This window comes from Narcine bancroftii, chromosome 3, assembly GCF_036971445.1.
Source record: "Narcine bancroftii isolate sNarBan1 chromosome 3, sNarBan1.hap1, whole genome shotgun sequence".
NCBI lineage: Eukaryota > Metazoa > Chordata > Chondrichthyes > Torpediniformes > Narcinidae > Narcine > Narcine bancroftii.
In genome coordinates, this window is record NC_091471.1 from 227,253,911 (window position 1) to 227,269,259 (window position 15,349).

At 43.4% G+C, this 15,349-nt stretch overlaps 1 protein-coding gene across 6 annotated transcripts in view; it reads left to right on the plus strand.

The window, feature by feature from the left end:
- Positions 1-15,349, plus strand: part of LOC138758194 (TNFAIP3-interacting protein 1-like) — a 101,381-nt gene that overhangs the window by 22,532 nt on the left and 63,500 nt on the right. For all 6 annotated transcript variants that reach the window (XM_069926781.1, XM_069926782.1, XM_069926779.1 and 3 more), the window contains one exon: positions 12,329-12,464. In XM_069926781.1, the coding sequence (XP_069782882.1) occupies positions 12,378-12,464 (87 nt within the window). In that variant the 5' untranslated portion in view covers positions 12,329-12,377. The remainder of the gene's footprint in view (positions 1-12,328; positions 12,465-15,349) is intronic.

Genomic DNA, 15,349 nt, shown 5'->3' on the forward strand with positions numbered 1-15,349 from the left:
TTTTTCACCAGGATCGGAATAGCCAACACTCGAGGATCTGTGCCAAGTAAAGTGATGAAATTTGAGGGGAGACGTCTGGGATAAGTATTTTAGACAGTGATTTGTGGGTACCTGGAATCCATTCCCCAAGGTGGTGGTGGAGGCTGAAACAATAGGGGCATTTTGACACATGGATGATGGAGGAATAGAGGGTTATTCGACATCATGGGCCAAAGGGCTGTACTGTGCTGTGACATTCTATGAAGGTACAATGAAAGTTAATGGCCCTGCCCCATTCAGATGCCAAATGGCTAACCCATTACCTAATTCCTACCAATTCTTCATCAAACTCCCTCTCACCTGCTTACAACTGCTTCCTCCTTTCTGCCAGAGCTGACTTGTAGCCCAGTGCCAGAGACACGATAGAACCAAAATGAAATGTTGAGCTGTGTGCTAAGCAGAGCAGAACCCCACCGCACTTCCCTCAAGTGGAATGGCATAAAATAGCCCTGCTGATCGCTATACATCCCTTGGAACTTCCATCTTGGTTCATGGCCCAAAAATCATATTTTTTAAATGCTACTCGTGCCAGAGGGCCAATATCAGCTGCGCAGTTTCAATGCAATCACCATACCTTCAGTTGTTTAAAAATTCTTCAGTGTCATCAAACTGCAAGCTAGTTCCTTCTCACAGTGAGAAAAAGGTTCAGAATCTGGTAAAGTATAAAACATGACTGAATGCCAAAACCTTTTAGTTCATCTGAGACAGGAAGAGGGAGTGTGTGTCTTCATCCCCTGGCACCTGGTTTCTTTCCATGACTTCCTTCTCTTTTCAATAACAATTCCCAGTATTTACCTCTTAACAAAAAGGCATCCAGACTGCGCTCTCAAATAGCAAGCCACAACCCTTTATAAATTAAATCGGCTTTGGGTGCTGGAACGTCACTCACAATGATCCGAGATACCTTCTAGGTTTCAGGGGATAGAGGTAGTAGGAAACGTTTATTGAAGATTGTTGGTAAAATGTTCATGAGGTATTTAAGCTGAGGAAGGTGTTCAGTTTGGTAAGTGATCAGAACCTGCCCAGTCATATGTAATAAAGAGCAGATACAATGTTACTTTCTCCCTGGACTTCTAGACATTATCCCCTTTCACACTTGCAAGTGGTCCCAGGAATTAATGGCCAATCGACCTTTAAAGTGTCTTCTGTGAAAGGAAAATTGTCTCAATGCCAGCGTCAGATGATGTAATCTCATGCCGGGGATTGACGACCTCGACCCCTGTATGGTCCCGGGTATCTGCAGACACTGGTGTTGCAATCAGGTCAGTGTAGAATGGGCTATTGCACTGTGGGATTGAAATGACTCAAGTTTTTGCGTGAGTACAGGAACGTGAAGAAAAAAAAGATTAAAATGAAGGTATAAACTTTTCCGTGGGAAAGTCGCAGCAGGAGGGAAGGAGAGAGAGGGAATAGATAAATAGTAATAGTGGACAATTTTTAAGCAGCGTGGGAAAGTTGGTAGTGCTATAGCGCACAATTTATAAAGACTGTGCGGGGGGGAGGCAATGGCGGACCTGACTTCCCAGAATGCCATGTGGCAGAGAAACCCCTCCATGAATGCTCCATGCATGCAGCCAGGCATACAGACCTTTCTCTACTGCATGGCATTCTGGGAGGGCAGGTCTGCCATTGCTTTTTCCCACAGTCTTTATAAATTGTGCACTATAAATGCTAATAACTTTCCTACCCTGTTTAAAAATGTCCACTATTGCTATTTATGGCTGGCACTTTCCAATGGTCCCTTATAAAGGTTTATATAGGTGGTAACAACAACAACAGGGGCTGAAGGGCTCATACTGTGCTGTACATAAAGCTTAATTATGTTATAATTAGACATGATTAATTTTGTTTAAATATAATATCATAATACATTGATCAGGACTTGGGGCAGATCCACCATCGTTCAATGCATCATAATGTCACCGGTAAAAGGTAGAATAGTTCTAACTCTGGGATGGCTCCTTGCAAGTGTGGAAGCATTCCGTGTCCCAGTTTGGCGTGGTCAAGTGTGAAAAGCCAAAGCCCCATTCCTATCACATGACATCGAACGGCCAATTTAGTGGAAAGCAAGTGTGAAAGGGACTATAGACTCCTGTATCATAACTACTCTGTTATGGTTTTCTATTCGATCTCAAAACCCCTTTCCCTGTTTTTTGTGTGGAATTATTATAAAAAACACAACTTAATAAAATTTCCTGAAATGAGTTTCCACATTTGGAAGGAGTGAAAAATGTAACACATCTGTTTGGAGAATGTTTGAGGAGTTCCTATTTCATATTCAGTAATTTGCATGCATGGTTTATGTTGTAATGAGCATGTGCAAGGTTGAACACACCTGCTTTTAAAAACACTTTCTTTGTTTTATATTTGTGTTTATTTTTTTTTACCACACTATCTGTGGTTAGTGTCTCAACACTGGACAAATCATCCTAGTGAGATTTGCAAAATACTTGCCACTTATTGCACCCATTTAACTTGAGCTCAGGCTTCAAGAAATAAAAGAATTATACTAACTAACTAACTAGTGCTGTTAATTGGGTTCTGCTCATTTCAATAAAATATATTGTGGCGGCCCACGTTTGCTGCGGCAAACCGGCCCTGCTTGACACACGCGGTCAGCGGGGCAACCGCGGAAAGGATGGTGTCTCGCGGGACCCTCTCTTCCAGTCCGGACTGGAAGCTTGCGCCCGTGCTTACTTCATTGGGACGCAAGCTCTGGGGCATTGGGGCAGGACTGAGGCTGCAGAGCAGAATTCAAAATAAAGCAGTTGTAATACAGCCTGTGGTCTCAGTCTTGTCGCTACGCTCATTCACAACATGGTACATTGGTGACCCCGATGAGTCTCCACGTCCTGAAGACTCAACAAGGAGCTGTAGGCACCGTCACATTGAAGCTGCCAACTGACCTCATCTGGGCGCTTCCAGAGGAAGGTAAATGCACGGCTCTGAAAAACCTCCTCATTAGCATATACAGCCTTTCACGAGAGCTGTCAGGCTCCTGCATTTGGATGGCCTAGGCAATTGGACCCCCTCTGCCCTCATGGATGAGATGCTCATGCCGGTGGAAGGGCACAAGCCCTGCCTCATGTTCGAGCAGGCATTCCTCGAGCAGATGTCCGAGGACATCGGGCTCCTCTTGGCCGACATGGACTTCAGAGACCCATGCAAAGTTGAGGCACAAGCGGATGTTCTCTACTGTTTGAAACGCAAAGCCATAGACTCCGTCAACCATGTCTCATGGCCACGCCCAAGACAACGCCCAAGTCTCATCCATTACGTGAGCAGAGGATGGAGAGCCCTGATCCCAAATGGTATTTCTATCACCAACATTGGGGAGCGTCCACCCGCAGATGCTACCACCTGTATTCGTTCCAGGCAAATGATGTGGCCAGCCGCTGTTAATGGCTGCAGCGGCTGGCTGACCAAATAGCCTTCTCCATGTCTGGGACAGCACCTCAGGCCACAAGTTCCTTGTGGACACAGGGGTGGAGATTAGCATCAAACCCACTATGGCGCTCGAGACACTCACAAGAACCCCATGGTCCTTCCCTTTGGGCTGCCAATAATACCGCCATCCGAACCTTTGGAAAGATACGGATTCTGGTAGGTTTCAGCGATAGCACATTTCAATAGTCCTTTACACTTGCTTTGATGGACAAATCCCTGCTCAGTGCGGATTTCCTCTGGGCGCATTCCCTACTCGTCGACCTTTCCACATGGTGCTCCTTGGCAAGTCCAACGAACCCATCCGCTAGTGTCTGTGAAGGCCAAATACAGCCCAGTACAGCCACCTTCTCACCACAATATCATACTAACTAACCATTGTTGTTAGTTGGGTGCTGTTCATTTAAACCAGTGGTTTTCAAACTGCCCCCCCACCCAAACTCACATACCACTTTAAGTAATCCCTATCCCATTGGTGCTCTGTGATTGGTAAGGAATTCCTTAAGATGGGATGTGGGTGGGAAGGGAAGGTTGAGAACATTACTGAATTATTTTGCTTGAGAAAAATTGTCATTGGCCCATTTCCTTTGGCGATATGAAACTGTGCACATCACGAGTCAATTTGAAATGATTAAAACAATGGTTTTCAAACTTTTTATTTTCACCCACATACCACCTTAAGCCATCTCTTACTAATCACAGAGCACCGATGGCATAGGGATTATTTAAGGTGGAATGTGAGTTTAGGTGGGAAGTTTGCAAAACCATTGATTTAAATAAAATATATTTAGTTAGTTGTTCTACATTTGTTACTAATAAGCACCAATGTAGAGCAAACCATGGATGATGTGCTTGGGGTCTTGCTGCTTAGATAGTAGGAAGGTGTTATCGAGCATAATGGAGGAGAGAACTAGAATATCTACATAGTCCAGTAGCTTTGACAAACATGTTGGTGACCTGGAAAGGTATAAGAGATAAGACCCATATGTTCGGTATTGAGAATCTGTGGAGATTTTCCCTAGGGCAAAGGACATAAGTTAGGGGCTAAGCCAGGGTGCAGATTAAAAGCAGCATAGTTGGGCATACAAAGGAGGAACAAATGGGGGAAGGAGCAGAGACGAATGAAACTCTCGAGTGTTTTATTTAGCACCACAAATCCTATGAAGATATCGGAAGAATTTTGAAGTAATATTTTAATCCAGAGACCTTGGAGATCTTCACGTTACAATTCACTATGTGCCGCCATCCACCAGATGAGCAGGGCACCAGGTTAAAGGCCAAAAGGCACAACTAGATATTTCAATTGAGCACTGCGGTGTATGATCTGGCTAATGATTCCAGAACACTGGACCTGGTGTTTGAGGGGAATGTGCGGGGAGGTATGCCTATGGATGGGGGATTGAAACAAATAGGATTTGTATGTATCTAAATGGACGCTTTCCTCAGAATTTGGCTCTTGGAGCTTGCATCTTGCCTGCCTGTCAAGATTGAAATGACAGTGTGGGCTTCTTCGTGGCCAGCCCGCGCACGTGTTGCAGGCGTGTTTCGCAGAAGATCAATCGGTTACATGACTGCCAGAGACAAGACTTGTAAGACTGCAAATCCTGATCCTGTCACACAGCCAAAATTAATTCTCTCCTTTCCTTTATCGTATCCTATTAAACCCTTTTTTCTGTTGGACTCCCCTCCTCCATCTCCCATTCTTCCCCCTTTCTCTTTCACTCTTTATTGAGATGCATGTCTGTTTTTTACTGATACCTGGAAGAAGGGCTCAGGCCTAATAGGTCAGTATTATATCTTAACCTCCTGTGGATGCTGTGAGTTTCTCCAGTGTTTATTGCAGTGGTTCTCAGCCTTTTTCTTTCCACTCACATACCACTTCAAATATTCCCTATGCCATCGGTGCTCTGTGATTAGTAGGGACTCGCTTAAGGTGGTATGTGGGTGGAAAGAAAAAGTTTGACAACCACTGTTTTAATCATACCTCATTGACTCGTCATGTGCACTGTTTCAGAACTCCAAAGGAAATAGGCCAATGACAGTTTTTCTCAAGCAAAATATTTGGATCTCAAGCAGTGATTCTCAACCTTCCCTTCCAATTCACATACCACCCTTACTAATCACAGAGCACCAATGGCATAGGGATTATTTAAAGTGGTATGTGAATGAGAAGAAAAAGGTTGAGAACCACTGGTTTACCGTGTGTATTTACAATAATCACAGCATCTGCAGACTTTCATGTTTCACCGAAATTTCTTCTCAGTGAGATGCTGGACAGTAGGTGCCCAGATGAAAATATCTGTGAGAGGCCACCATGAAGTATAAAGAAAAAAAATTATACAGCACCACATTAAAGGGGCAGCTAAATAGAAGGGGATGGCATAACCTGGAGTGATGAGCAGCCTGCAATATGCAGTTTGAATGCAGGCCAAAGTGTCGACAGAGGCTTGCTTATTCTGAGCTATGGGAGTCCGAAGTGATGGATGGTTCAGGAGAGGTCTCTGCAGTGTGTTTAGGCAAGACAATCAGCCGGCTGACTGGAGGACCAGCAAAACCACCATCTCCTCACCCAATCCGATGGGAGGGGTGGAATAAATGGGAGGTGGTGGTGAGCTGGACTCAGATTTTACGGTATGGTGCTGCTACAGTGGGAGAAAGCCACAGGATTGGGAATAGGATGCTGAGTTCACACCTACACTTCAACATCATTCAATAAGCTCAGCAGTACAGCTGACTAGCACCACATCCACAACCATGCACTCACTTCCACTGAAGCACGACAGCAACAGTTTGTAGCATGGGAGTTGAGGAGCAGGGTGCAATAGTTCTCACTGAGGAGGTGGGACTCAGAAAGTCTGAGGGTCTAAAGATCGATGTCCCCTGCACCTGATGGAATGTGTCCCAGCCTACTGAAAGAAATAGCAGAAGTTATAGTCGAGGCTTGAGTGATAATTTTCCAAAATTCCCTGGCCAGGTCCCGGTAGATGGTGAATATCACACCACTATTCAAAAATGGATGTAGGGAAAAGGCAGGGAACTTAGAGGCCAGTTAGTTTAACATCTGTAGTTGGGAAAATGCTTGAAGCCATCAATCACTAAAGAAGAAATTGCGAGGCATCTGGAGCGAAATGGATCCATCAGCTTGGATTCAGCCAATGTAGGTCCTGTTTGACAAATTTACGAGAGTTCTTTGAAGATATAATGAACGTGGTCAAAAGATGGACGTTGGTTACCTGGATTTCCAGACGGTGTTCAATAAGGTGCCGCATAAAAAATTTATACACAAGATAAGGATGCATAGAGTTTGATGTATTATGATGTAGAGAGGATTGGTTAATCAATAGAAAGCAGAGAGTTGGGGTACAGAGGTGTTTATCTGGTTGGCGATCAGTGGTGAGCGGGGTGCCGCAGAGGTCAGTGCTGGGCCTGCAAGTGCTCACGATGTACATAAACTATCTGGAAGAGGGGACTGAGTTGTAGTTGCCCTCCAAACCAAACACCATACCGACTTGGAAATATTTTACTGTTCCTTCACCGTCACTGGTTAAATTCCCAGAACTCACCCACACCCCCCTCCACCACAGCATTGTGGGTACACTCACAATTTAAGCAGTTCCCAAGGTTCATGAAGGGATCTCGCCTTTTCAAGGATAGTAAGGGATGGACAATTAAATGCTGGCTCACCCTGTGAAGCTTGCATCCCTTGAATAAATGAAAAGTAAAAGATTAAAGAGCTAATGATCCCAAACTTGATGCCATCTCAGGCTTTGACTTATTGATGTTGACTCAAAACATTGGAGCCAAGATGGAGGCTGAGAATTTGATGCACTGGGAATCATGTGAAGAGGGAAGCCCAAAGATGTTGACTTTCCAGCTTTAAAAGGGTTCAGCAGAGAAGAAGGGAGATCAAGGACCCACAGGGAGGTGGGTCAAATGAGAGTTGTGTTGGTGGACAGAGTGTGCATGGCGGCAGGAAAATGTAAAGCTTTATTAAAGTTCTAAGTTGAAATATAATTGGATTGCTGATACTTGTATTTTGAAAGAAATTATATATTTGTAGTTGTAGATAATGTGTATGTGGTTCCATGATAAGAGTTGGGTATAATATTGAAAAATTAATATTATTTTCATTAAAATGCATTCATTATCATTACATTGCAACCTGCTGGAGGTCTATATATTGGAAATCAAACTATAAAATTGTTAAAGTTAATGCATTAAAAACACACAGAAATGCTGGAGGAACTCAGCCGGTCTTGCAGAGTCCATAGGAGGTAAAAATAATATATTGCCGATGTATCAAACCTGAGCCCTTCCTCAAGGTGTAAGCAAACAAAGCCTGACAGGCAGGCGTGTGAATCAAAGGCTGGCAGGGGGAGGAGTTCGGAACCTCAAACCAAAGGTGTTATGATAAGAGAAAAGGCGAGAATTGATTTGGCTGTGAAAGAAGATGGGAAAAAGAGAGAGAGGAACTAGTGGAAAGGAGACAGGGTGACAAAGATGGAGGAAGGGGGAGGTGTTTACAGAAACTGGAGATGTTAATGGCATCCAGTGAGAGGATGCCCAGACCATATATAACCATATAACCGTTTACGATATGGAAACAGGCCACATCGGCCTTTCAAGTCCACACCGGTTCACTAGAACAACTCCACTAGCTCAACCCTCCCACTCTCCGCCCATAACCCTCCAACCCCCATGTATAAAGTTCACCAGACTTGGTGCTTGAAAGGTAAATGTTTACCGCTCAGGAAGATTCTTGTAGGGTTTGCAGAGAGACAAAAGATGAAGTTTTGTTAATTGTGTTGTCGATGAGGGGGACAGGAAATAAATGGATTCATATTTATCCAAATTTAGTGTTTGTGAACATGTATGTGCGTATTTATTTTCTTATGTTTATATTGGAAAATAGTTAATTGGAGGAATAAATTAAAATAGGTGGCAAGGTATTGTAGATGGGAATATGATACTTTTTCTTAAAGGGAAAACAGAATTGTGATAACTGTGATCGAAGCTTTAAGAATTATGTTGGCTAGTTTGACTGCTCATACATTGTTGGATCAGCTACTATTGCTGGTTGAATATTGTCCGCCTTCAATTTAGGATATTCGTTCGGAAGTTCTCTACCTGTTACTGACCTTAATGAATACCATAATGAAGCTGGAGAAACTACAATGCCAAAACACTGCTCATGGGTGATTTTCATAGAATGGGCCTTGTGTGCATACTGCCAGCTACTTGTCTGGAATAATGTGAGTTGTGCTAATGGGACTGACTGAAAAATAATTAGCAGAAAAAAAATAGAGTGGAACTATTATAATTTAGGACAGACAGAAATTTCGTTGAGGTGAAATGTAGCTAACAGCATTCTTGCCAAGCATCTGTGTGGAATCTGGATAATCATTTTTGAGAGAAAGGTTTTAAAAATTTGTCCATTTCAGAGTAAAAATGTCAATCAACAACAAAATTGTTCAAATTGATTAAAATACATTATGATTAATTTAAAAAAAAAACTTCACCATGGCCTAGAAATGCAGAACTAGGTTTGCATGAGAAAATACAGAAAGAAAGCTTTAGCATTTGCCAGGAAAAGGTGTAGATATGCTAAATTTATTGCTTTCAGCTACAAATTGATGCAATCACATGGCAATACTATAGGTTCAAATTTACTTGGGCATTGGATAAATCATTCTGTTCTCCTGGTAGATTATTCATTGTTCCAGCAACTCGTGCAGAAAATGCGCTCTTAAACACGATTATTAAAATTGTTTTCATCAATATTGCTTATTACTTATAATGATAGTTAAAAATATGTATCTAATCTGCTTTAATTGTGGTTGATGTATCAGGGTGGGTTTTAAATTGTCTTTTATGTTGGGTATGAAATGAATAGATTTTTTTGTAAATATTGAATTCCCGTTTGTTATTTGGCCATGAAAGCTAGATTGTAGCTAGCTACTACAAGCTATAGCTCTGCGGAGCCTATAGCTCAGCAAAGGTTTTAGCTGTATGCAGGTAGCTCAGAAAGAAGATGCTGTTCCCAGAAAGAATGACACGAACCCAGTCGAGTGTAGTTAACACTGAGCTTTATTGGGCTAACAGCCCTGCTCTTATTCTCCAGCTGAGGGGCGTGGTCAAAACCCTCTCACCACTGATTGGTGTATTTGCGATCTGCTTTCCTCGCTAGGCCAGTTAGGCTCCTTTAGGTGTGGCCAATTGGAGGGCAGCACCACGGGCCTCATGCAGCCTGCTGGATCGTCGCGTTCATCCTTCATTTTGTGAGGCGCCCCGAGGGGGCTGCGAGGGGCCGCCATACGATTTCACATTACGAACCATGCCGAAAATGAGACTTTAGTGGGGATTTGGGAAGTACTTGCTGAAGAAACAAGAGATCAAGTCTTTATTGACAGTCTATAGATCCTGCTGCACTTGGGACTGAAATACTGCGTGGGAAATAATGAGTGTGATAGTTCCATCAGAGAAAGTTTTACCTTTTACTTAGTGAGCCAACCCATTTGAAGCCCACTTGCCGTGCAAAGCATTGCTTTCAAAGCCCCAGAGGCTGACCATTGGATGGAAGCAGGAATTGAGTCTCAAACAGAATGTCGTAGTTCTGAAAACAGCATCACTTTCAGATGAGCTGCAGATACAAGCGAATGTGTGGGAGGAAGATTCTAATCAATGTAATTTCTCGTGCTGTTCAGTTAAATTAACTGAAATTTTCTGAAAGCAAGCTCATGACAAAGTTGACAGAAAAAGTGACTATTTTCTTCAGGTGAGCCTGCATATCTGTATGGTGATTTAGAATGGTCAATATCTTCCTAATCTGCAACACACATTGTGACCATAAGGTTCTACTGCTTCAGGCCTCAAGTACAGATGTGGGGTGGAAAATCATAACTATTACAAGTAATTGGACAGGTACGTGGCCCCTGTACAAAACCGCTCATGTTTTATGAATGGCCATTAATTTAAAAAAAAGGTAAATAAGAGAACAAAAATGTGAAGTTGTTCAGGAATATTTCGTGAAAAGTCTGAGCCGTGATGTGAGCCTGGTGGAATTTGCAAAAATCAGGTGGCATGTGATCAAGGCAGAATTTGTAAAAACTGGCACAAATTTTACAATCACTATATTGGTGCAGTCAATATAGGAGTCCTTAGAACTTTGACAGGGTCATTTAGAATATTGTGTGCAGTTTTGGGCATCTAACTACAGGAAGGATATCAATAAGGTTGAAAGTGTGCAGAGAAGATTTACCTGGATGTTGCCAAGCCTTCACGAGTTGAGTTACAAAGATTAGACAGGTTAGGACTTTATTCCTTGAAACGTAGAAAAATGAGGGGAGATTTGATCAAGGTTTACAAGATTATGAGAGGTATAGACAACATGGACGCGAGTAGGCTTTTTCCACTTGGATTAGGGGAGTTAAAATACGAGAGGTCTTAATTTTAAGATGAAACGTGAGAGATTTGGGGGAATGAGGGGAAAATTCTTCACTTAGCGAGTGCTAAGAGTACGGAGCGAGCTGCCATCTGATGTGGTGAATGTGGGCTCGATCTTGAGTTTTAAGAATAGATTGGATAGATACATGGATGGGAGCAGTCTGAAGGGTTGTGGAATGGGAGCAGGTTAGTGGGACTAACAAAATTATGGTCGGCACATACTGGAAGGGCTGAATGGCCTGTTTTCTGTGTTGTAGCATTCTATGTTTCTGTGATAAGCTGTCAGTGGGCCACCAGGGTAGTTAGTGCAAGTGTGCTAACTCAAGATCCCCCATCTGTGAATAGTCATCACTGTTGGATGTTCAGCCTTGCAGGCTATACCATGAGGAGTTAGAGGAGATTTGGTATGTCACCAACGACTCTCCAAAAACCGGTGTAGCGTGCAGAACTTTCTGACTGGATGTATCACTGTCTGGTATGGAGGTGCCAATGCACAGAACAGGGAAAAAAAAACTCCAGAGAATTGTTAACTGAACCAGTGATATAATATTGCACCAGTCTTCACTTCATCGAGGGCATCTATAAGAGGCGGTGACTTAGGAAAGCAGCCTCTATCCCCAAGGACCCCCACCACCACCACCCTGGCCATGCTCTTTCTCACTGCTACCATCAGGAAGGAGATACAGGAGCCTGAGGACAAGTACCCAGAGGCACAAGGACAGCCTCTACCCCTCTGCCATCAGATTTCTGAATGGACAATGAACCATCACCTCACGTTCTCTTTTTTTTTTGTTGCACTATTTATTCATTTATTTTGAAATGTGATTTATCACAATAGTTGCACTGTAATGCCATTACAACAAATTTCATGACATGATTCAGCCAGCTCTTGAGGCCATTTAGGAACATTGAGCCAAGGGAGAGGTGGTGGCAAACAAAACTCGTGATCTGGCAAAATTGTGAGAGGGAATGAGCAAAATAGATGAGGAACATTAACGAGCTAAGGTGAATCCTTATGGCATTTTGAATGATGGCTGAGAAGAAGCCATTGTTTGCATGCTTGTCATATTAGAGGCCCAGAAAGGATAATAGAAGTGAGAATACACCACTTTGATGAAGGGTGCAGTCCTAAATAAGTGTCGGTAATATATTTTTACCTCCCATGGATGCTGCGAGACCTGCTGAGTTCCTCCAGCATTTCTGTGTTTTTACAGTGCATGCAGACTTTGGCGTTTCACACCACAGATAAAGCCGCCTTTTGTGAATTTAACCACAGCACTCTCACTGCTGCAGGCCGAATGGATGTGGTGGAAGGTCAAGTAGAGCTGGGTCTGAGGCAAGCAGCAGCAGCAGCTGGAGCAGGACCCTAAATGGTGATGCTTTCACTTTCTGCGTTAACCAGATGTACAGCTGTAGATGTCAGTACTGAGGTGCGAAGTTGGGAGGAGACGATGAACAGAAGTACGGGACACCAGTCTGAAATTGTCTCCAGCCGCCAGAGGGGAACCATGAATGAAGAGGGTCTTTCGACCCAGCAGGTGAGTGTCTCGTTATCTCTCATAGATGCTGAAACATAGATTCTAATACAAACAAAGGCCTGCAGTAACGCAAAACAAATACAGAACCAAATGTTTCAGGCTGAACCCTTCACAAGGTATGAGCAAAAACCAGGTAGACACCGGAATAACATGATGGGGAGGTGGGGTGGGGGGGTGCGGGATCCTCCTTAAATCGTCAGGTTGGCGATTTAATGGGTAGATCCCTCTGCGATTTCAAAGGAGCTTCCAGTACCTTTGCCCCTGTCATCACACCCAAGTTCCAGGAGGGCCACCCAATTTGAAAGGGGCTACTATTTTTCTCCTGTAACCTCTGTAGCTGCACGGCCTCCTGCTCGTTCCAGCAGTGAACTCTGGTTCCGAACCTCCAGTTCACTTGTCAACGCCCAAGGTCTTCTGGGAGCACTGCTTGTCATCAGCACACTCACGAGTCCTGGTCCCAGTATTTGGTTCTCATGAGCCTATCTCCAATAGCCTAATGTGAGTCTTTTGGCCTCTGATCCCTTCGCTGGTCCTCCCCTGGCACCGTCCGCTCCCAGGCTTATCCTTCTTGGCAGGGGAGGTGGGTGCCCTCCCGCCCTGACGCCTGTGTCAGTCTGCTGATCCCCTCGAGGTCTGCCATCAAGCACGGCCACCATTTTGGGCACAACCACTCGGTGGGTTCGCTGTCATTAAAAGCAATACTACTGGTCCCTTCAGGCTGTTCAAAGCCTGTATAAGACTGTTGGCACAATGAGCAGTCAGTAGGACTCCATAGAGGTGCACTGTGTCTCTGTTCCCCCCCACTCTCTGGGGTCCACACCAGAGGCAGTGCCCCCATTACAGCAGCTGCAGCCATGCTGTCTTTTGTTCTGCAGTCTGATCTGCTGATTATTTCCAGCATTTTTAATTTCAGATTTCTGGCATCTGCAGTTTTGTGCCATTGCACTTATGTTAACAGCAAGTGATTGTTTAGACGCACCACCGGTAAAAAAAACAATGGGGAACAGCCCTGGAAATAAGAGAATGAAAAGGCCAACCTCAATTTTCTCATTTTACGAAATCTTGGAATGCACGCTGAGCATCCATTTCCCTTTGCAATGTGACTGTCTATTGCATAGGAAATAGATAAGTCTGCCATTCTCATTTGTTCTTTCGAAACAACTGAAGGGCAGCGTTTGAAAATTATTGGTGCCTTGGTGCATCAGGGCACGTACTTCTCTGCTTTATAACTCCGAAATCCTCAGGATATTTTGGGTAAACAATATTATCAGAGAACTGGTCTTTTTTTTTTGAAACAGAGAACTGGTCTTTTTTTTTTTGAAACAGCAAATCACTTGTGACAGTGTTTAAGTAACAACCAAACCATGAGGGAAGGCTTTTAAAGCATGAAGTAATGTTTAATTCTCACCAAGTTTCAACCTGTTCGGCTCTGAAATAATTGAGGGTTTCTGATTGTTTCAGATATCCTCAGCGATTCAAAGTTTTTCAGAAGCAAACTGACATCGCTTCCAGGTCCAAAGAAATTTGGATAATTGAGGAGTTTGGATAATCCGATTTTGAATTATCTAAGTTACACTGTAATAGGACTAGTATGTTCCATTCCTTTCAGCTGTCGTACATGGTGCTGAATTTGTGATCCCTTCATTGGTGTTTTGTTCTGTTGTGGAAAGTGAATGTCATTGGCAAGGACAATGAATGGTGGGCATTGCCAATTACTCTTGAGAAGGTGGTGGGGTCATGTCATCCCCTTTTGAAAAGTTGTGACCGTTGTGGTGAAGGGACTCTCGAGAGTGTTGGGAGAGTTACCATCCAGTCATAATAAAGTAAGAGCCACATAGTTATTTGCCACATGGTGGGTGACGGAGGTGGATATGTGACCAAGCTCTGAAGGATCTTGGTAAAGTTGGAGAGCTTAGGAGCTGCTATGAATGGAGTTGCCACATTGTCCATTGTAAATGCTACAAACTGCAGCTATGATCTTGATGGAGAGGCACAATGGTGAAAAAGATGCCTGTCCATTCAGGGTCCATTAAAGTATAAACCAGAGCGGCAAGAAATACAACATCTGCAATTTTTACTTTATAAAAAAAATCAGGCTGCTTCATTTATTGAAGTGTTGTTTGAGCTGCAGTTACCCATTATGTTTCTGTGGATAGTGAAGGGGCTATGGGGAAACCCCTTCATTGGCAGGAGTAACAAGCCCTGAGACCTTTCATTCAGGGGATGTGTGGCAGCAGCAGTGCTCTGCCTACAGGAGAATGCCACTGCTACCCTATGGTGGTTTGCAGGTTCTGGGCCAGGTAGACATTTGTTCAATGTCTGAGATGTTAGCTTGGGGGAGATAACAGCAAATGAATCCTTGCATCAGATGAATAGATTTCATTGAGCGATTATGAGCAAATAATTCAAGGAGCACTGAATCTTTTACGTGAACGGGCAGCATTTGAACAGCTCATACCCTAATCATTTTTTTTTTGTATTTTAAAATTTAGCCTGGTAACAGGCCCCTTTTGGCCCATTTCCTGTCCTACCCAATTACACTTGATTAACCCACTGGCGTCACTAGCAGGGGTGCAGATTGCACCGGGTGACATCACAATGACTGTCCATAAAATGTGCAGTGTTACAGCAGAAATGTATTATTTTTTATAAAAAATCCCTGTAGTTAGTTATAACAAAAAAAAAACATTTTTTCAGTTTTCAGAGAGAGATTTGTTATTCCTTTTTAATCAGCCACTTCAGTGCGTTGCTGACAAAACATGCTCCTTCAAGGTTCTCCAGATGATAACCTCTTTCTTTCAGGTCACCACAGAGTTCCTTTCTATTTCTCTTATTCCAAGTGAAACATTAGACAGCCAGTTCTCTCCTCTCGCAAGAACCACAAG